We start from the raw sequence: 22,648 nt of genomic DNA, 5'->3' as shown, positions 1-22,648 counted from the left end.
TTATGCAATTGTGAATGCCATTGGTGGATAATCCTTTAAGCTCTTCCCACTTGAACGCAACAATTTCTCAATCTCCAATAAAGTTAAATTTTTTAATTCATCATCGCTTAGTTGCAAAGCTATATAGCAACAAAAATAAACAAATAAATAAAGTGGATGTTGTATATATGTTTAAGGACTATCATATATATATATATATATATGTTTAATAGTTAATTAAATGTATAAATTACCTTCGTCATGTAATACTCTTCATTGATGATATAAAATATCATCAGCTAACCATTGCCATGTTTGCTTCTAAACCTCTTTTGGTTTATTAATGGAACCTGTGATTAGTATTGTAGCAAAAAGTTTTCTCAAGTAATGACTTGTACCCCAATCTTTTGCTTTTTAATTGCTTCAACATATTCCTTATCATCTTGAAGAAAGCCCAATGCAAAACAAGCATCTCTAAATGTAGGATACACAACATTTGCCATGTTCTTATATCTTCATAACAGGTAGGCCCTTTGCACACTGTTAGCATCATTCGTAGGTAACACAATTCCCCAAGGGTAGGTGAAATCCAAATTAACCTGCCAATTGTGAACCCTTTTTTGCGTGGTTTCCAACACCTATCTCTTTTATTATATACAAACTTTGTCACAAATTATGGATAGGTTAACTTCCTTGCTTCAGCATAGATTCTATTAGCATTCATCCAAGAAGTGAACATTGATTCTGATACAATAGGTTTTGAAAGTACATCATTAATATCCTCATGATCATGATAGTAAACCGAATGTTGGCCAGGTAGGTGAAAAAATAGCCTTTCAACGGCTGGTTTCTTGACATGGATTGGAAAAGCAAAAATTCGCCATACTGCTTCATACGGTGATATATACCTGGAATATATAAACACATAATGTAATAAATGTGGGAAATGAATAATTTTTCTTTTGTAAAAATTAATTTGTGTTAGACCTACAATCTATGAAGTGTTTGATTTCATCTAAATTCTTATGAACATCTTCTTTGTTCTCAATAACAGTCGTAATTCTATCATAGCCTTTATTGATATATTTAAAGAGGCATTTAATTGATGTGTTTTGATTGCACCATTCAATATTAATGTGAGCTTGATATCTAAGTAGAAGTGTTTGGATTATACGGAACAACACTGCGGTTGTCTAAAATAACACCACCTTTTAGGATTGTGTTACCAGTGTCCCTGTGCCTATAGATTGGATATCCATCAGAATCAACCACAGTGCAAGTCTGGAATTTCTTAGGATAGAATCTTGAACACTTTCCATCCTTCATGCACAGTGATGATCGGTTGGCTATGCCACGTGGACCATGTATCATGTGTGCTTGGACCTGCTGGTAAAGTTCATTTTGCTCATTCTTTGGTGGTATCTCAGCACATATAATGTTGTCAATATCTTCAGGTGTTGGATACTTGCTCGATGGATGCAAAAATAGGAGCAAGTGTGCATGTGGTAGACCTCTTTTTTGGAATTCAATGGTGTACATGTCTATCAAGAAAAAAGTCAATAAAATGTTAGCCAACATTTTATGTTAAAATTTGTTTAAAAGTTAAAAAAATAATAATTAAATATCAATATATATAATGAATAAGGATAAAATAATTATTAATATTACTTACAGGCCAAAACCTTCCCTAGGAGATGGTGTTTTGTCAAATCAGCTAACATTTGTTTGAATTTTATTTTAAAAACTTAGGACAAAATATCAAGACGATCAACTGGCTGTAGATTCATTGGTGCTAGTAACCTTTAAATCTCAGGCAAACTTGGGTTGCAAGTAAATGTTATAAACAAGTCAAGGAAGCCTACATAACTACATATGGCCATACCATCGAAGTACAACTAATCCATGTACCTACGACTACCAACAAATGTAGAAGGTAAAATGACCTGCTTGCCTCTGTTTGACCCTTGAATAGCACCATGTTTAGATGTTTCACGCAAATCATAATATTTGTCGACCCCTAATTTTGATTGGTTTCTTTTGATGAATGAAAGTCTCTCTGATTCTACCATGGTATAGCCATCAACAATAAATTGTTGGAATAGTCTTCTTGAATGTAAAATTGTTTGCGCTTCCATGGGTCTGAATTGGAGTCTAAAGCAAAACCATTCTCTAATAGTAAGTTGCACCTTTTTTTGAGATTGATTCATTGATGTGTTTCAGTGGAGCACATCATGCCTATATCCATCCTCACCGTATGGAAATAAAAGAGGGTATTGTAGGGCTAGATAACTGGTGTGTAATTCATTTATTCTCTGCAATTGTCCAGTTTGTGTTTTGAGAATGATATCCCGTGTCGAACCTATGTTAGCATCCCTAGTAATAAGCACAACAACTTCAGAGACTATTGGTATATTGTAAATTCTTTCATCCTTTTCTCTATTAAAAATGAGCTTTAATTTAACATCAAGAACAACTTCATCTTTTAATCTATCCCTAGCCATTTGAAAGCATTTTGCATGTGAATTACAATGATCCAACATTTTTTATAGTTCAGACACTATATGTGGGTCAATATTTGTCCCACCTCTATGTATAAACAAAGAAATGAAATTAGTTAAGGTTTAGACGTTAAAATATCAAAAGAAGTAAGGCATAAAAAACACACATTATAGGGAGAAAACGTGTTTATACATACTTGATTGTTTGAAGTCTATTTTGAACTTCATGTTCAGTGTCGTATATGTGCAATTGTGCGAATTTTGGTTGTTTTCTAGACATTGGTAATAGACTCCCAATCCTACGACATGGCTAGCCTTGGATACGAATTGTTGGCGGTCCTCTTCCATCATTAATAGAGTCATCAAGTTTTGATCCAGGAGATGTAAATGCAAACATCATATTGTAAATTCAAATGTTTTACTAAAATTTTCTGCTATCAATTGAATTGTTATCAAACAATAAATATTGCAGCAATGGAGGTGGTGTTTGTAATAATGGAAGCTGGACCTTGCTGTTACCACAACACAAACTAAACTTTGGATTGGTACCATGCCTATGTTTAAGCATTCTTTCTCCATACCACATCATTGCTTGGCATTGTTTACACTGTATTATTGGATCTCCAATATCTAAATAGCCTGACATAATTAAATAAGAATCACTATTGAGGATACAATTAATCTGAAGTTTTAATTGTTTTTCAATTTCATATTCTTCATATTATATATAGAATAAACAAATTATAGTGTACATGGGTATGACTCACCTTCTGAGAATACTTGAATTGAAACATGATTGTTAGTAAAATCAATGTTATGGTCATTGATATTCAAATCAAAATTTGTAATAAAGTAAAACAATGAATCAAAATGACAATTAATTATTTATAATGCTATGAACTTGAGTTCATAACCTTCTAAAGAGTCAGATTCTAGTTTTGTGGATTCATTTGAAGTTGGTACATTGTAATTGTAGTGGCTACTATAATGGCTTTGACTAACAGAGTTAAAATCCTATGTGACAACACTTGAAGTCATTGCTAGTTTAGTTTTTTTTCTCTGAAATTGAATATGGTTTGTACTTGATTGAGTGTTTTTGTGATTGTTATGCCTATTATAAGTAGATGAAGTAACATTTGTGGATGAAATTATTGCCTGTTTTGTAGCAAATTGGGTGTCCCAGAATTGGAACGCTCTCTATTTAAATTTTTTTTTGCTGCAAAATGTCCCTTCGTTTAGTGCTTTGCAGTATAATGTCTTGTATTATTATGATTATCCATCTGGTAAAGGAAATTTGGCAAATAAGGTTAGACTAAAAATGAGTCCGAGAATAGAGAGTATTACTTACTAGTGGATGAATATAGGATCATGGAGGGTAGTGTAGTTATACTTCCTTTTGTGTGTACACTGTGATAGGAAAAGGGGATGAATTTTTGGGGCATGGAATGGAGTGGAGCTATAGTAAAGGTGAGTATATGCATTGTATTAATCCACGTATACATCAATCAAATCAGGAAGAAGATGGTGTAAAGTGTGACCCCCAACCCAGCTGAGAGAGAAAATCAAATCAGGAAGGAGATGTTGTAAGGTGTGACCCCCAACCTAGTTGAGAGAGAAAAATCATGTATTGATCCACGTATACATTAATCAAAATAAAAAGAGAGAGAAAAATATGTAAGTAAATGAGAGAGGGAAAAAAGGCATTTTTTATCAAAAAATTTGGTGGTTGTTTTATTAAGTTTTTGTATAATGTTGTCCATTAAAATATTTAAGATTAAAAAATTATAAACAGTTGAAGATTATGCAGATCAAAGACATGCATAGGAAGAAGAATCTAGAAGATAAGAAAGTGAAGTAACTGATCATGCAGCCAACAACGAGCCACTATTGTTTCTGCTTCTTTACTGGAAGCTTTTGTATAATGTTGCCTATTAAAATTTTTAAGATTAAAAAATTATAAACAGTTGAAGATTATGCATATCAAAGACATGTGTAGGAAGAAAAATCTAGAAGATAAGAAATTGAACTAACTGATCATGCAACCAGCGAAGAGCTACTATTATTTCTACTTCTTTACTGGGACTAATAAAACCCTGAGTCTGCATCAAGGAAATGGATGTGAACTCACAACCCAATTGAGAGAGAAAAAGCATAAGGGAGACTGGAAAATATCTAACCATTAAAATAATTATTTTTTTGTTCTTCTAAAACTCTTTGACATTTTGTTTTGTTTCAAATAGTTCACTTTTACAAAGTTTCTTTTCTTGATTTGTGGAGGCTGAAATCTTTTTATCACTTGTGGCAGGAGTAGGTGGAAGGAAGGGGCATCATAAAATTTCCTGGGACAAACACAATAAAAAATATTACTTGCGGCAACAGTTGAAGACAACCTTAACTTGCCATCATATGCTTCCATGTGGATCGTGACATGCCAAATTACACTTCTACCCTTCGAATAGGTAAACTTTCTCTGTTTTTTGTTTAGTTTTTAGCACATACTCTACTTTTTGTTTAGTTTTTGGATATTGAGTTTATTTATCATCATGAAATAAAAATAGAATAATTGGAACAAAATATTCTTTTAATAACATCGGTATTGGATCATAACATTGGGCATTAAAGCATGTAATTTCAAGTACACACAACCCAACTGAGAGAGAAAAAGCATAAGGGAGAGTGGAAAATATCTAACCAATGAAATAATTGTTTTTTTCTTCTTCTAAAACTCTTTGGCATTTTTTTTTTGTTTCAACTTAATAATAATCCAACTGCCTTTGAGTTATGATACTTGATATCGTGTTGATTATTTAAAAATTTTATTTTAGATTATTTAGACTTTATAAATTTAAGTCAAATTAGAATTGATCTTCAAACAAATTAATTAAATATAACAATCAAATTTTAGTATGAAATTATCAGCTCAAAATAAAAGGTATAAACATTTACATTTTTGTTGAATTTTTTTTATCATCAGGAAATAAAACAAATAGAAGGATTTGACTATACTTTTAAAATGCAAGTATAGTTTCACAAATACTTGCACTTAGTGATGCTTATCATTATTGTTAAATTCAACTTAGTGTACTAATCAAATCATGTTGATAAGAGTAAGAGCTTGAGAAGAAGGGAAAATGGAAGAAATATTTAAATCATTCACTCAAATTTGCAACTTATAAAGAAACTAAAGAAGTTAGTCTCAAACCAAAGATCTTTCTTGTGTTTGGCCTAATGTTTAAGAACATCATTTCCACTTTGATTTTAACCATTTTGCAAGTACTTGACACGTATTATATTTTTGTTATGAAGGAAGTAAACTAAACAAATAGTTCACTTTTACAAAGTTTCTTTTCTTGATCTGTGGAGGCTGAAATCTTTGTATCACTTGTGGCAGGAGTAGGTGGAAGGAAGAGGCATCATAAAATTTCCTGGGACAAACACAATAAAAAATATTACTTGTGGCAACAACTAAAGACAACCTTAAAATATTACGCATGATAAGCCTTAATAAATTATTGAGATAATATTGAGAGTACCTCCACATCTGGTAGTAAATCCATAATTGCTTGCATGAGTTCAGGATCATCAGATATATTTTTCACAGATGAATTCCTGTATTTGGGTTGGACCTTGATTTTAAATGCAAGAGTACAACCCAAAAGATTGTCGAGTGGATCTAGGAACACATTAACACTTTTATCACCACCCTTAGATAGACATAAACAAAACAATTAACATATTAGGGAAACAATCATAATAATATAAATAAAAAGAAAAATAGGAGTAAGTGAAACATATAAACACATACAACAAACATCATGTCGTTTAATTCTTGTGCAGATTTACCTATAAGTTCTATGCACTCGCGGTTCCAGAGCACAAAATTAGAAGTTTGTTTTTTGTGATACACCATCACTTCTAGCTTATACCTTTTACACACAAATACAATTGGCTCACAAAAGAATTTAACAATAAAATAAAATCTAATTTAATGTGTAATGGTAAACTAAAAGTACACAACCTTAATATACTCCCTTCGTTGTATTTGCCACATGAACATTTGAATGGTCCATTTTCTAGTACAACACTCTTGTTGCACTTCATGCATGATGCATAACACCATCCATGACTCTCCACGATTATTCTTCCAATAGTGCCAATAGTAACACAATTTGTTACCTATTCAGCCAAGTAATTATAATAGTCAATAGTTGGCTTGATCAATTAATCATGTCAAATTAAGCAATGGAGAATACATATAACAGAGTACCGTGGTAATGTCATTGATTTCAAAGAGACTCTTCACCTCTACTTTGTAAAAGAACTTTTCTTTCTTTGAATATTGTGATGATTTGACAGGCTACAACCCTTTTATGAAGAGCTTTACGTTAGAACCCCAATAGGCAAGTTAACACCAACTCTGTTGTTACAGCAAATAAAAAAACATGATTAAGTACTATAAACACATATCCATGATAACTACATACAAAGAAAAGAGAGCCCACAAAGTAACGGACCTTTCTTTAAATTGTTGTATTTCAGGTAATGATTCATTAATCAATAGCTTTGAGCCCTGCCATGTGTTAGTTATTGTAATTGGGTAAACTCTTGTCAATTTAATAATAGGAAATAAGTTAAAAGATTAAGTAAAAGAAAAAATATGGTTTTAACTTGATAGACGAGGGGACAAGACAAATTAACCAAAGGACTCTGAAAGATAGGTAGTTGTGCTTTTTAATTGTGATTTCATCCATGTTTTCTTTGATATTGATTTTCTTAGGACTTCATCCATGTTTTCACAGCATTTGATTTTCTTTTTTGCAGAAAAGAAAGAGGGGAACGAGCAACAATTTGAAGGTTGTACATTCAGGAACTAAAGAATTCAAAATAGCTAGTAATAAGAGGGATTTGTTTTTGGGATTTTCTGAGCACCAAGAGCGGCTACGCAAGAAGCTTGCACTTGAGGAGGGAAGGATATTTGCAGCTAATGAACAAGTTTCTTAACTATTTGTCCTTCAAATTTTACTGTTTTTTTTTCTTATATGTAATTTACAAAACAAAAGTTGAAAGGAAAGATATTGACCTGATAGACGAGGAAGAAGCACAGATTGGTGGTGATCGTTCTAGTGCAACCTCGAATAAAGCTGAGATTTATAACGAGGAGGCACGGAAGAAAACACAGAAGCATAAACCAAAGAGGGTGGGGAGTGTCAATGCTGATGCAGAAGCCTTTGGTGATCACTCGAAAATTCTGATTGCTTTATGCATTCTGAAGCTAAAGCACTAGAACATACGAAGAAAAGAGATACAGGCCATCAAAGTGTGGCATTGGACAATGAGACAGGAGTTTCAACTATGTTGAAGATGGGAGATTCAGCTAAAGTTGTGATAAAACAAGACATGAAGGGAAGAGAGCATGAATATGGGTTTAACAACAATGAACGTGAGAAGCTAGAGAAGAAAAGGGTGGTGGATGATGAAACTGGCGACAAACATCAGCTGGATGAAGTCCTAAGGAGGCAAATTGAAACAAAAAACCGATGCCTCAATCAGAGAAAAATGTAGTTGTCACTTACTAGGTTTGGTGACCTCTGTCTCTGCAGAAAATTACATTAGCCGGTGTTAATCAATTCTCCTTCATCATGATCATTTCGATTTGCATGAACGTCGTCAGCTTCTTCTTCTCCAACAACGTTACCAGTGATTTGAGCGGTCAAATGACTAACATAGGTGTCCATGTATGAATCATCATCTTCTACATTAACACCAACTGTTTTGCCCTGCAGAACCACGCACCACCTTTCATCACAAGGGTCTTGCATGTAAAATACTTGTCTAGCTTGTTCTGCCATGATGAAAGGGTCATTGTGGTAACCAAGTTTCTTTAGATCTACCAGGGTAAATCCTATATCATCGGTGCGCACACCGGTGTTGCTGTCAACCCATTTACATTTGAAAACACATACTGTAAATTTCACATAATTAAGCTCCCAAATTTCATCAATGAACCCAAAGTAAGGGATGGAAGCTATACAAGGATTGGCGTCATTGACACTTGCAAAGTGTTGAGATTAAGCCCTTAGGGTGACCCCGCTGTTCTGCATTGTACTTTTGTCATCTTGTGCTTTTGTGTAAAATGAATACCTGTTTATGTCGTATCCTTGCCAGGTTATAACATTTCTTTTAGGCCCATCTGCTAGTTTTCTTAATGTTTCTGAAGCATTCTCATCTGCAAAGATTGTATCTTTAAACCAATCACATAAAGTTTTGTTATGCTTTTTCAACGCCCAATTCTTTGACATTTTCGGATTATTCTGTTTGACTAAAGCTTCATGCTTAACTATGTATGGCAAAACTTCATTACTGTTGTTCAAGACATACAAGTGAGCTTGTAACAAATCTTCTACGCTTGGAGTGATCACCTGTAGTCCTCTTGAACCCTTACCACCCACTCTGTCATCATGTCGACACTCAGGAAGCCCAACAGCTTTAGCCTTCTCTAAGTATTCTGAACAAAATTCAATGGCTTCTTCTGCAATGTACCTCTCAACAATAGATGCTTCCGGACGATATAGATTCTTTGTATACCCTTTTAAGATCTTCATGTATCGCTCAACCGGGTACATCCACCGTAGATAAACAAGACCACAACATTTGATTTCTCTTACTAGATGCACAATCAAGTGAATCATGATGTCAAAGAAAGCAGGGGGAAAATACATCTCCAACTGGCACAGTATAATTGCGGCCTCATTTTCCAACTCATCAAACATTACTGGATCAATCACTTTGCTACATATAGCATGGAAGAAAAAGCACAGCGAGTTATCGTGAACCTGACTTTGTTTGGCAAGATGTCTCGTATAGCCACGGCTAACAATTGTTGCATGAGCACGTGACAATCGTGAGACTTTAACCCTACAAGCTTAAGCTCCTTCAACTGCACAAGGCTCTTAATATTTGAAGAGTATCCTTGTGGAACCTTCACCCGACGAAGACACTAACAAAAACTTATCTTCTCCTTCTTGGACAAAGTATGGCAGGCTGGGGGCAAGTAAATTTTCTTCCCATCAGACCTTGGATGCAACTGTGATCTTATACCCATATCAGCTAGATCTTGACGGGTATTCAAGCCATCCTTCGTCTTGCCTTGAATGTTAAGGAGTGTCCCAATCACACTGTCACAAACATTTTTCTCCACATGCATAACATCAATACAATGTCTAACGTCAAGATCACACCAGTACAGAAGATCAAAGAAAATGGACCTCTTCTTCCATATGCAACTCTGACTTTTATCCTTCTTTTGGGTCTTCCCAAATACAGTGTTAAGGTGTTGAACCCGTTGATATACCTGCTCACCAGTGAATGGTATCGGCGCAATATCATGCTCTTGACTTCCATTAAAAGCTTTTCTCAGTCGTCTGTAAGGATGATTGGGTGTTAGAAAGCGGCGATGCCTAGTGTAGACTATTTTTCTCCCATGTTTCAGTTGTATGTAACTTGTATTTTCTTCACAGATGGGGCATGCATGATGACCCTTAACACTGTAACCGCTGAGATTCCCATATGCTGGAAAGTCATTAATGGTACAAAAAAGCATTGCACGCATTTCAAACATCTCCTTGCGAAACGCATAAAACACTACAACCCCCTCGTCCCACAACTTTCTCAGATCTTCAACCAACGGACTTAGATAAACATCAATGTCATTTCCTGGCTGTCTTGGGCCCGATATCATCATAGACAACATCATGTATTTTCGCTTCATGCACAACCAAGGAGGCAAATTGTAAATTACTAGCAGAACTGACCATGAACTGTGTTGAGTGCTTAAGGTGCCATATGGATTCATTCCATCACTGGCTAGTCCAAGTCTAAGATTTCTTGGCTCATTCCCGAAATCCGGATACAAACCATCAATCTTCTTCCACTGGGAGCAATAAGCCGAATGACGCACCATTCCATCAGAAATCCTTCCATTTGCATGCCATGTAAGGTCTTTTGCATCGTCCTCGTTAGCAAACAGACGCTTAAACCTTGGAATGATTGGAAGATACCACAAAACCTTTGTTGGGGGCCCTTGTTGGAGTTTTCATCAGAATTGCTTTCCTCTTCATCCTTCACTTTGTACCGTGAAGTCCCATAGACAGGGCATTTGGACATTTCTTGGAATTCATGCCTGTAGAGTATGCAATCATTGGGGCAAGCATGAATCTTCTGATACTCCATACCCATCGGACACAATATCTTTTTCGCCTTATAGTAACTTTTAGGCAATGTGTTGTCCTCTGGAAGCAGATTGTGCACTACCTCAAGCAGTGAGGTGAAACTTTTGTCACTCCACCCATACCTGGTCTTCACATTAACCAGACTTAACACAGCAGACAACAGGGTTAAGGAATTCTTGCAGCCTGCATACAAAGGCTTCTTAGAATCACTCTGCAATCCTTCATACACAGGGGCGTGTGCTTGCTGGAAAGACTCCTGTCCAAGGTCACGAATCATGTCCTCTAACCGATCTCCCATTTCTACATCAAACGGTTCAGATTGGGACCCACTCTGCATGTCTGTCACTTCACCATGCCATATCCACGTTGTGTAATTCTTCTTAATCCCATCACACAATAGATGGTCCCGTATGTCATCGAGTAATTGTCGTCTTCCATTCAAACAGTTGATGCAAGGACAATAATATTTTCCTTCTTCATTCGGTCGACCTCTTTCTGAAGCAAATTGCAAGAACTGTTCGACGCCATCCTCATATTTTGGGCTCATGCGACTTTCATTCATCCAACTTCGATCCATCTACGCAATTCCATGCATGAAAATCTCACTTTTTTATTTATAGGTGTGGGCCTATCCCATTTAGGAAAACTGTCTTTTATGTTAGCTTCAATCGTCAAGGTTACCATTATTTACAAAAATTTGACTAAATTTCGGCAGCATTTCGCATTGGTCTCCATGTACACGACATGACATCGGTCAAATGAATTTCCCGATAATCAAGTATGCACTCGGAGAACAACTTGAAATGCAGTGAACCGAAATTTAATCAAATTAATGAAAATAATAATAACCTTCACGAATGAATGTAACATAAAAATACCAGTCTCCCCAAACTGTCCAAACGGACAATTCAAGACTAAATACAATGGCTAATGCAAACTGTCCGCAAGAGTCATTGCATTCAGTCTCAAACGGGAATCTAAGGTTCACTCACCATGAACAAAAATTGTTTATATAGCAAATTACACTGATCACATACAAGAACATACAAAAGGTCAAATTCAATTACAGACAAATATAGACATCAGCAGTTGTTTATGTAACTAATTTCAAATGCTGGGTTTGAAGGGTGCTTATGGTTTAATATTGTAGTTGGGTATATGTGTGTGTGTGCGTATCATGAGGATCTGTGTGTATCATGAGGGTTGAGACAAGGAGACCCTTTGGCTCCATTACTCTTTCACTTAGTGGCTGAAGGACTAACAGGGCTAATGAGGGTCTGTGTGTGTGTGTGTGTGTTTCTGTGTGTGTGTGTGTGTGTGTGTGGATGTGTGTGTGTGTGGGTTTCTGGCTGTGTGTGTGTGTTTCTGTGTGTGTGTGTGTGTGTGAGTGTGTGTGTGTGTTTCTATGTCTCTGTGTGTGTGTGTATGGCTGTGTGTGTGTGTGTATGTGTTTCTGTGTATGTGTGTGTGTGTTTCTGTGTGTGTGTGTGTGGGTTTCTGTGTGTGTGTGTGTGTGTGTGTGTGTGTATGGTTGTGTGTGTGTGGGTTTTTGGCTGTGTGTGTGTGTGTGTGTGTTTATGTGTGTGTGTGTCTATGGTTGTGTGTGTGTGTGGGTGTGTGTGTGTGTGTTTCTGTGTGTGTGTGTGGGTGGGTGGGCGGCTGTGTGTGTGTGTGTGTGTGTGGCTGTGGCTGTGTGTGTGTGTCTGTGTTTCTGTCTGTGTGTGTGTGTTTCTGTGTGTGTGTGTGTGTGTGGCTGTGTGTGTTTGTTTTTGTGTGTGTGTGTTTCTGTGTGTATGTGTTTCTATGTGTGTGTGTTTCTGTGTGTATGTGTTTCTCTGTGTGTGTGTGTGTGTGTGTGTTGAAGAACCTGCCCCAAGACACAACAGACACTTGTGCATACAAGATGCTGTTGCTACTGCTGCTGCATACAGGATGCTGCTGCTGCTGTCCTTTGCATACAGGACAGCAGACACTTGTGTTGAAGAACCAAGCCAATTCATATTGTTGTTGAGGTTATACGAATCGGCTCTCCACGCAATCGAGAGAATGTTGCTGCTGTCTTGTGGTCACTATGCACCGGAGATCCACTGCAATTAAAACTAGCGAAAGAACATGGTGCAGAAGCAGCACTGCAGGAGTTGTCAGAAAATGGAACTGATAGAGCTAAGATAAAAGCTGGAAGCATATTGGAACTCTTGCAGCGAATGGAAGGGGTTGATAATCTGCAGAGTTCATAGTCTCAAAGTATGGAGGCTGGAGGGCATTGGAGGAAGGCATTAGAGGAAGCCAAGACTCTATTTGGTGGAGGGACCTGCTATCAAGTCAGCAGCAACAGCAGAACCAGGTAGTCAAAACGGAAAGAAATTGGAAGGTGGGAGGTGGGGAGAAGTTAAGATTTTGGGAGGACCCTTGGACACAAAATGTTATACCATTAATGGACAAATAGCCAAGGCTGTACCGAATTTCTGATCAATAGAAACAAATCATTATGAATATGGGGAATAACACCAATGGCGGATGGGAGTGGAAGCTATCTTGGAGGACGGCTCTTTTTGATAGTGAAATTCAAATGGCAGATAATTTCCTTGGAAAACTATCACAGCAGCAGATTCGGCCAAACAGGGAGGATAGGTGCAGCTGGAAGCATGATCAAACTGGATATTACTCAACAAAAAGCGGATATGACTTGATATGGGAAGCACAGATGGGAGCTAATCAGAATTTGGACTTTGTGGACATTTGGAAGCTCAAAATACCAAGTAAATCACTGGTTTTTGCTTGGAGGCTAATTAGGGACAGACTTCCAACTAGGATGAATCTTAGAAGGCGGCAGGTTGTGATAATTAAATGAGGTACAGTGCCCATTTTGTGGAGATGTAGAGGAGGAGCCTGCCCATTTAGAAATATGGAGACAGACTTTGGAACACATTTTAATCAGTGGTCCTCCAACCTAAAGGAAGTGTTTAGTAAATAGGTTGTAGAGGATTCACAATCTATGTATCAATTAGCTTGTTGTAAGTGGTTCTGTTATAAAACAGCAACCAAATGCACATTTATATCTACCAATGTAATCTTAGTACCACTGGTAGTTTTCAATATATATAATATCTAATTTTGCTGAGCAAAAAAAAAAGGGAATTTGCGGACAAGACAGTTGGAGAAAGGCTTTGCCCAGCCCTACAACTATTGGTCTAGTAATTCATCAACAACATTTTTTGATTAGGGTAGCAGTGCAGGGTTATTGTATTCTATTTAGATTGGCACCTGATTCGTAGGACCTATGCTTCTGCTAGTCTGCTGGTTTCTACCTTGTATATTTAGTACCTCTGGTACTCACATTTATTAATACAAATTATAATTTTGCTGATAAAAAAAAAGATAATATAAGAGAGAGAGAAGGGCAGTGGCAGTCACAACATATATATAGAGAAGGGCAGCAGATAAAATTACAAAAACATTCAACCCTAACAATGAACAAGTTATGAGAGTTTAAATCACAGTAAATACTTCAAAGATATCAGTCCAATGAAACAAAGGTCATGTAGACAGGCATAGCATAAGTTACAAATATACCAGTAATGCATACAACAACAATTTCAAATTAGTTTTTGAATCAAAGATATAAATACCTGACTTTGAGGCTTCAAAGATATAATCAAAGCGCTTCCGCAGCAACGCCAATTAGCAGTAGTAAATGATAGCCCTAAAAAAAACCATACAGAAATTAGCCACATTGTATTTAAAGCCTTTTATCAACAATATGACTCTCACTTCATGGTGATAAATTGACTCTCAAAAGACATTATACTGAGAGTGTATTTAAAACCTTTTTCAGTCATTCTATCAAACAGCTCATTGACAATTTTTTAAGAATACATATCATATGAATCTAAATGACAGACCTCTATCCCAAGTGGAAGTCACTCTTAAGAAATCTCTTCAAGTTCAATTGTGGGAGGCAGCTTATGCATATGAATCTATGTTGAGACAAAAGGCTAGAATTAAGTGGCTAAAAGAAGGGGACAACAAGTCTACTTATTTTCACAGATTGATCAATCATAGAAGAAGAAAAAATGCTATTCCAGGTATTTTCATGGATGGTGTGTGGATTCATGAACCTTGTAGGGTTAAAAATGCAGCTGTCTTTTATTTCAAAGACAGATTTTTGGAGGATTGTTCTAGCAGGCCAACACTGGATGGTGTTTACTTCTCCTCTCTGGATCTAAGAGACAAAGAAAGCCTTGTGTCCAGATTTAATGAATTGGAGATCAAATCTGCAGTTTGGGATTGTGGGGGGGACAAAAGCCCTGGCCCGGATGGCTTCAATTTTAATTTTATTAAACACTTTTGGGAGATTTTGAAACCAGACATCATGAGATTCATGGATGAATTCTATTTCTAATGCTTCCTTTATAGCCCTCATTCCAAAGATTAATGACCCTCAATCTTTCAATGATTATAGACCCATCTCCCTTATAGGGTGTGTCTATAAAATTGTGGCAAGAGTTTTGGCCAAGAGGCTGGCTGCTGTATTACCTCACCTTATAGATGAAAGGCAGACGACTTTTATGAAGGGGAGACACATTCTTCATGGTGTTTTAATTGCCAATGAGACTATAGCTGAGGCCAAATCTAGAAGTAAACCTTGCATGGTCTTCAAAGCCGACTTTGAAAACGCATATGACTCGGTTTCTTGGGGTTTTCTTGACTACATGCTTAAAAGGATGGGATTTTGTGAAAGCTAGAGGAAATGGATAAATGGTTGTCTAAATACTGCAACTATATCCATTTTAATTAATGGGAGTCCATCTAAGGAGTTTACTCCTAAGAGAGGTCTAAGGCAAGGTGATCCCCTTGCACCTTTTCTCTTCAACATTGTAGCGGAAGGTCTCACAGGCTTCATGAGGTCATCTGTGTCCAAGAACCTGTTCAGAAGCTACCTAGTGGGATCTTTAAAAGAAGAGGTGAACATCCTCCAATATGCTGATGATACTTTGTTTTTTGGAGATGCTACTAAGCAAAATGTGAGAACCTTAAAATGTGTTCTGAGGTGCTTTGAGGAAGCATCTGGTCTCAAGATAAATTACTCTAAAAGCCACTTTGGTTGTTTGGGTAAATCAGCAAGTTGGTGCAGGGAAGCTGCCCAATTCCTTAATTGCAGTACTTTGGAATTTCCTTTTACTTATCTTGGAATTCCAGTTGGGGTGTCCTCTAAGAGCTGGATCGTGTGGCAGCCAATTGTAAGGAAGTTTGAAGTCAAACTTGCAAAATGGAAGCAAAGAACTCTATCAATGGGGGGCAGAATCACTCTTATTAATTCTGTCCTCTCAGCCTTACCTATCTACCTTCTATCCTTCTTTAGGATCCCCAAAAAAGTGGTGCAAAAAATTGTCTCCATCTAGAGAAATTTTCTGTGGGGAAGTCACCAAGAGGCTAGCAAGATTCCTTGGGTGAAGTGGGACAAAGTTTGTCTTCCTAAGAACAAAGGGGATCTAGGGATTAAAGACTTATCTTTATTTAATGCGCAGGACAGACCCTTGGGGGATGATTAAAGACTTATCTTTTGAAGCAGCAGTTGCATCAAATTGATATTTCAGCCCAGGACAGACCCTTGGGGGATGATGAAGTGCAGACCATGAAGTCCATTCAGCAGGAATTATGGGAGATTTATTTTGCTCATGAATCAATCTTGAGACAAAAATCAAGGATCAGATGGCTCAGGGAAGGTGATAATAACACGACCTTTTTACATAAATCTATCAACTTCAGAAGACACTACAATGCAATTCAAGGTATGTTCATTGAAGGCACATGGGTTCAGAACCCAAAATTGATTAAGGATCAAGTTGTAAGCTTCTTTTCTGCCAGATTCTTGAGGGAGGAGTTGATTGCCCCATTTTCAGATCTTGATCTTAGGGAGGCTGTGTGGAGTTGCAGTGGAGATAAATGTCCTGGGCCGGATGGCTTCAATTTTAACTTCATCAAAGAGTTTTGGGAGATTTTCAAACCAGATTTCAGGAGGTTTGTAGATGAGTTTCTGTCAATGGAAGATTTCCTAAGGGTAGTAATGCATCCTTCTTGGCTTTAATTCCTAAAATCAATCATCCACAGTCTTTTGATGACTATAGGCCCATCTCCCTCATTGGCTGTATGTATAAGATCATTGCTAAATTACTGGCCAATAGGTTAAGAAAATTATTGCCTGGACTCATTGATGAGAGACAAACAACTTTCATAAAGGATAGAAACATCCTTCATGGAACTTTGATTCTCAATGAAGCAATAGAGGAAGATAAAAGAAGTAAGAAACCAGCTTTGGTGTTTAAGGTGGACTTTGCAAAGGCTTATGACTCTGTTTCATGGAACTTTCTGGATTATATGATGGTCAAATGGGGTTCTGTCCTATATGGAGGAAATGGATCAATGCTTGCAATCAATCATCTTCTATATCCATTCTCATAAATGGCAGCCCCTCAAATGAATTTGCCCCCACTAGAGGTTTGAGGCAAGGGGACCCCTTAGCCCCTTTCCTTTTCAATATTGTGGCTTCAAGCTTGACTAGCATGATGAGGACAACTCTATCCAAAGGTCTGTACAACAGTTATTTAGTAGGAAAGCAGAAGGTGCCAGTAAACATTCAGCAATATGCAGATGATACTGTCTTTGTGGGAGAAGCTTCATGGGATAATGTGTTTGTCATGAAGGCAATGCTTAGAGGCTTTGAAATGGTATCTGGGTTGAAGATTAATTTTTCCAAGAGCAGTGTGGGGATTTTTGGTGCTGATACCAATTGGGTTCTTGATGCAGCTCACTTTCTCAAGTGTAGGCAGATGGAGATTCCCTTTCAGTTCTTGGGGATTCCTCTAGGGGCTAAGTCTTCTAGCTGCTTGGTGTGGGAACCTTTGATTAAAAAATTTGAATCAAAGCTGCCTAAGTGGAAGCAGAGAGCTCTATCAATGGCAGCGAATGTCACATTGATAAATTTAGTGTTAACTGCTCTACCAATTTTTTTACTGTCTTTTTTTAGAATTCCTCAAAAAGTAGCTCATAAAGTGAGATCCTTACAAAGGAATTTTCTGTGGGGGGGCTCTCAAGACCTCACCAAAATCGCCTGGGTGAAATGGAAAGATATCTGCCTTCCAAAGGAGTTGGGGGGTCTTGGGATTAAGGATATCTCTAGTTTTAATGCTGCCTTGTTGGGTAGATGGTTATGGGCTTTAGCCTCTACTCAAGATCAACTGTGGGCTATAATTCTTATCTCAAAATATGGTGGCTGGGCAGATCTTAACAATGGCAGTGATACACCTTGGCACTCTCATTGGTGGAAGGATATTCGAAAAGTAAGTAAGTAACCTGAATTTAGCCCTATTCATCAGCATCTGGTTTGGAAGGTAGGGGATGGAAGCATAGTCAAATTCTGGAAGGATAAATGGCTTGGGGTTGATTCAAACCTTGAGCAGCATTTTAATCAGTTGTTTCTCATCAGTAAACAGCAGACCAGTTCTATCTCCAATATGGGTATCATGTCTCATGGTCATTGGTGTTGGGATTTAAAATGGAGAAGGAACTTATTTGATCATGAACAGGGTGAAGCTGTGGCTTTTATGGAAATCATTAGTAACGTTCACATTCAACCTCAAATGAAGGACACCTTGAGATGGACAACTGAACCTTCGGGTTTATACTCAACTAGGTCAGCTTATAGATTGATAATCACTGCTAACAACAATCATCCTCAGGCCAATATATACAAGACAATTTGGAGGCTTAACATCCCTTCAAGAGCTGCGATTTTCGCTTGGAGACTTATCAAAAATAGATTACCCACTAGACATAATCTCCTAAGAAGAAATGTCCCCATTCAAGAGCAGCATTGCCCCTTATGTGGATCTCATCAAAAGGAAGCTGGGCATCTATTTTTTTCACTGTAAATTGACTAATGGTCTTTGGTGGGAATCAATGAGGTGGAAGCGAGTGGTTGGACCCCTAGCAGCTTCTCCAACAGCTCATTACACTCAATTTTGTGATGGCTTTGGTGCTGGGAAGAATCAAAACAGATGGCACAGATGGTGGATTGCTTTAACAAGCTCAATATGGAAGAATAGGAATCTCCTCATATTCCAAGGCAAAAGATTTGAAACACCAAAAGTCATGGAGGATGCTTTATTCCTTTTGTGGTCATGGTTGAAGTCAAGGGACAAAAATTTCTGCACTTCCTTTAACTATTGGTCGTCTAATCTTGGAGACTTCTTTGGCTAAATTAGGTTCTCTTGTATTTGTGGGGGGTTTTGTTGTTCTAATCTTGTAATGGTGGGCGGTTTTAGATGCACTGCATCTATGTAAATCACCAGTAGTATTTCTGGTGCTGCTGTGTCCTATTATGATTAATATATAAATTATCTTTTGCTTTTCAAAAAAAAAAATTTAATGCGGCTTTACTTGGCAAATGGGGGTGGCAGCTGGCTAACAATCAAGACCAGCCTTGGTCTAGAATTTTAATCTCTAAGTATGGTGGGTGGAAGGAGTTGATTTGTGGTGGAAGGAGGAATTTCACTTCCCAATGGTGGCAGGATTTGAAGAGTATCTTCCAGCAGCATCACAATGAATGCTTAACTGATAATTTAAAATGGAGAGTGGGAAGGGGGTCCAGCATCAATTTCTGGAAGCATAAATGGATGGAGGACAACTGTACTCTCCAAGGAAAATATCCCCAGTTATATTTAATAAGTAAACAGCAGAATTCATCAATCAATTCTATGGGAGATTTTGTGGAGGGTAGGTGGGAATGGAAGTTATCATGGAGAAGGAATTTTTTTGATCATGAAATTCAATTGGCAACTGATTTCCTAGTTGAGATCGATTCTGTTCACATTCACCAATCCAGCAGAGATTTCCTTTGGTGGAAGCCAGACACTAATGGAGTTTTTTCAACAAATTCTGCCTACAAAGTGCTGCAGGAGGCTCACCATAGTGATAGTGAAGACAATGTTCTTAACATTATGTGGAAATTGAAAATTCCCCCAAAAGTGAGTGCTTTTTCTTGGAGACTTTTCAAGAATAGACTTCCTACTAGGGACAATCTTAGAAAGACACAGGTCGCACTGCCTTCTTATAGCTGTCCTTTATGTGACCATGAAGAAGAATCGATTTATCATCTTATGTTCAACTGTGAAAAGACTAGGAGTCTTTGGTGGGAGACAATGAGATGGGTTAATAGAGTGGGTTCCTATTCCATAGATCTAAAGAATCATTTTTTACAATTCACCCAGTGGAATAGCAAAGATAGTACCAACAAAAGATGGGAATTTCTGTGGCTAGCCCTGTCCTTCTCCATTTGGTACCATAGAAATGCCAAGATATTCAAGAACCAGCCGTTCACTCCTGAAAAGGTCATGGATGATGCCTTGTTCCACACCTGGTCCTGGATAAAATGTGTGGAGAAGGACTTCCAAATGCACTTTAATTTCTGGTCAACCAATCTAAAGGATGTTCTTTCTTAGAGGGGATGGGTTTGTATTTTTGTGGGCTATATTCGGTCTCTCCTAATGGGATGCAGACTGTAATTGTCTTGCTTTTTAACTTTGTATCTTCAGTACACCTAGTACTGAATTTCATATATAATATATTGATTTTTGTTGTGCAAAAAAAAATGTCTCTTTGTAATCTATAGTACCACTGGTACTTCTAATTATCAATATAAATTATCTTTGCAGTTCAAAAAAAAAATATTAAACAGAACAGTACCACAGGTACTGAAAATAAAAGATACAAGACACAAAAGTGCCACCTTCCAAAAAGCAAAACAAACCCAACAATAACCCAGCACAAGGACCCCAATACATATAATCAGAAATTTAACCAAAGGCCATCATAAGCACCTTTTGAGGTTCAAAAGGAATGCCATGAAACAACAAGGAATTCCTAAGCAATCACCAGACCTTTCTATTTCTATTTTTTACACATTTAAAACTCAAACATATAAAATAAAAACTATATAACAAACTAACAAAGATAAAGACAAAAAAAAGGAAATATAAACTCACCTCAGTTGGTGCTGCTGCCCATCATTTCACTCTCACAACAAATAGGAATCATGTACCTGCATGGAAGAAATAATCACACAACACACAATGATCAAAATAAGCAAATGCATATAATTAAGCATGATACAATATCAATATTCATGGAAGTAACAATGACTTGTCAAAAATTTGGATGAAATTCAATATGTAAATCAAAGCTTTGTCCCTGAAACCCTCTATGTAAATTTGACAGCCTCATGTCTCCCTTCCTGAAAACCCACTAAAAACTGCCTAACCCCCCTGCTGTTACTCCATAATTTATTCTGCAATAACTGCTTAAGGCAGTTACATATGGTCCTAAATCACTACACATTCAGTTACGATTAACCCTTTGTGCCTAACTAGGGTTTCAAAACATCACAACAAAGACAGACCATTGAACAATGGATTTTCATCATTAACATACAACAGAGACATACCTTCGATGGAAGCACAGACACGAACTCCACAAACGCGAACTCGACAATGTGGTTGCAGTCACGGAAGCGCAGCCCAGTTTGCGACAAACACGAACTAAGGCAGAAGGAGAAACAACAATAAAGCCCTGGGTTAAAACGACGAACGCCTAATGTTAAAACGACGAACGCCTAATGTTAAAACGAAAGGACGTACCTCAATGGATAAGTGTCAAAGACGATATCCACAAACACGATCTCCACAATGTGGTTGCAGTCACGGAAGCGCAGGCGACTTTGACACAAGGAGAAAGAAGAAGAACGATAGGGTTCAAGCGCAAGGAGAAAGAAGAAGAACGATAGGGTTCAAGCGCGGGTTGTGCAATTTCAGAAGTTTAATTTATAATGATAACAACATCGGTTTTTTAAAAATAACCGATGTTAACATCAACTACGTAACATCGGTTATAATAAAACCGATGTTAACATCGACTCGATAACATCAGTTTTTACAAAACCGATGTTAACAATGGCATACTAACATCGGTTTTGGAAAAACCGATGTTAACTAAGTCTACTTATTTACAAAAATGTCACCGCGCTTTCGTTAACATCGGTTTTAGCTATAACCGATGTTAATTGGGCGATGTAGAAAGCTGTTTTTTTAGTAGTGCTAGAAGATAAGAAAGTGAACTAACTGATCATGTATCCAACGAAGAGCTAGTGTTGTTTATGCTTCTTTAGTGGAAGTTTCTATATAATGTTGTCCATTAAATTTTTTAAGATTAAAAAAATATAAACAGTTAAAGATTATGCAGATCAAAAACACGTGTAGGAAAAAAATCTAGAAGAAAAAAGAGTGAATTAACTGATCATGCAACCAGCGAAGAGCTCCTGTTGTTTCTGCTTCTTTACTGGGCTAATAAAATCCTCCGTCGGCATCAAGGAAATGGATGTGAATACCCAATCTAATTGAGAGAAAAAAAACATAAAAGAAAGTGTTAAATATTTACAAAAATGAGAGGGGAAAAAAGGTAAAACCTCACTGGAGACGGGATATTGAGGAAAAATTTAGAACCATGGGAATCCAGTGCTTAAACAAGTGATCTGTACTTTCAGTACTACTCAGTGTATAATATGGAAGGAATGCACGTGATATGTACTTTCTGAAATATAAAGTCTACAACTTTCATGTATGTTTAATAGATAACATACATGACCATTTTTACTGATGTGAAAGAAGATTAATTTAAACTTGGGAAAGTAAATTCTCACTTCTCTAACATAGGAAACGTAGATTTCCAATTTAAGAGTCGGGAAAATTGAAAACTTTTTCCCCTAAACGGCTCCTAAAATGATAGTAAACTCATAAATAAATTAATTTGTTATTTTTGCGTCGAACTAACCCACTGACGCCATACACAAATATTTTTTTTAATTTAATTAAAGTTTAATTATTCATTTAA

At 37.0% G+C, this 22,648-nt stretch overlaps 2 protein-coding genes and 1 pseudogene across 2 annotated transcripts; 2 read left to right on the top strand and 1 right to left on the bottom strand.

The window, feature by feature from the left end:
* Nucleotides 1-1,305, bottom strand: LOC100811311 (uncharacterized; annotated as a pseudogene).
* Nucleotides 1,306-16,340: 15,035 nt separating this feature from the next.
* Nucleotides 16,341-17,167, top strand: LOC102660546 (uncharacterized). The gene is made up of 2 exons (XM_006606730.1): nt 16,341-16,726; nt 16,891-17,167. The coding sequence occupies exons 1-2, from the start codon at nt 16,341-16,343 to the stop codon at nt 17,165-17,167; spliced, it is 663 nt and encodes a 220-aa protein (XP_006606793.1).
* Nucleotides 17,168-17,268: 101 nt separating this feature from the next.
* Nucleotides 17,269-18,057, top strand: LOC102660423 (uncharacterized). Its single transcript, XM_006606729.1, has one exon. The coding sequence runs from the start codon at nt 17,269-17,271 to the stop codon at nt 18,055-18,057; it is 789 nt and encodes a 262-aa protein (XP_006606792.1).
* The last annotated feature ends 4,591 nt before the right edge of the window (nt 18,058-22,648 follow it).

The sequence above is a fragment of the Glycine max genome, chromosome 20 (genome assembly GCF_000004515.6).
Source record: "Glycine max cultivar Williams 82 chromosome 20, Glycine_max_v4.0, whole genome shotgun sequence".
Taxonomy (NCBI): Eukaryota; Viridiplantae; Streptophyta; class Magnoliopsida; order Fabales; family Fabaceae; genus Glycine; species Glycine max.
This window is presented reverse-complemented; position numbering and strand designations above follow the sequence as displayed.

Coding starts and splice junctions, on each gene's coding strand:
- LOC102660546 (XM_006606730.1), top strand. CDS start 16,341: ATGAAGTCCATTCAGCAGGAATTATGGGAGATTTATTTTGCTCATGAA. Junction 16,727..16,890: donor TTCAAACCAGATTTCAGGAG/GTTTGTAGATGA, acceptor ACTGGCCAATAG/GTTAAGAAAATTATTGCCTG.
- LOC102660423 (XM_006606729.1), top strand. CDS start 17,269: ATGATGAGGACAACTCTATCCAAAGGTCTGTACAACAGTTATTTAGTA.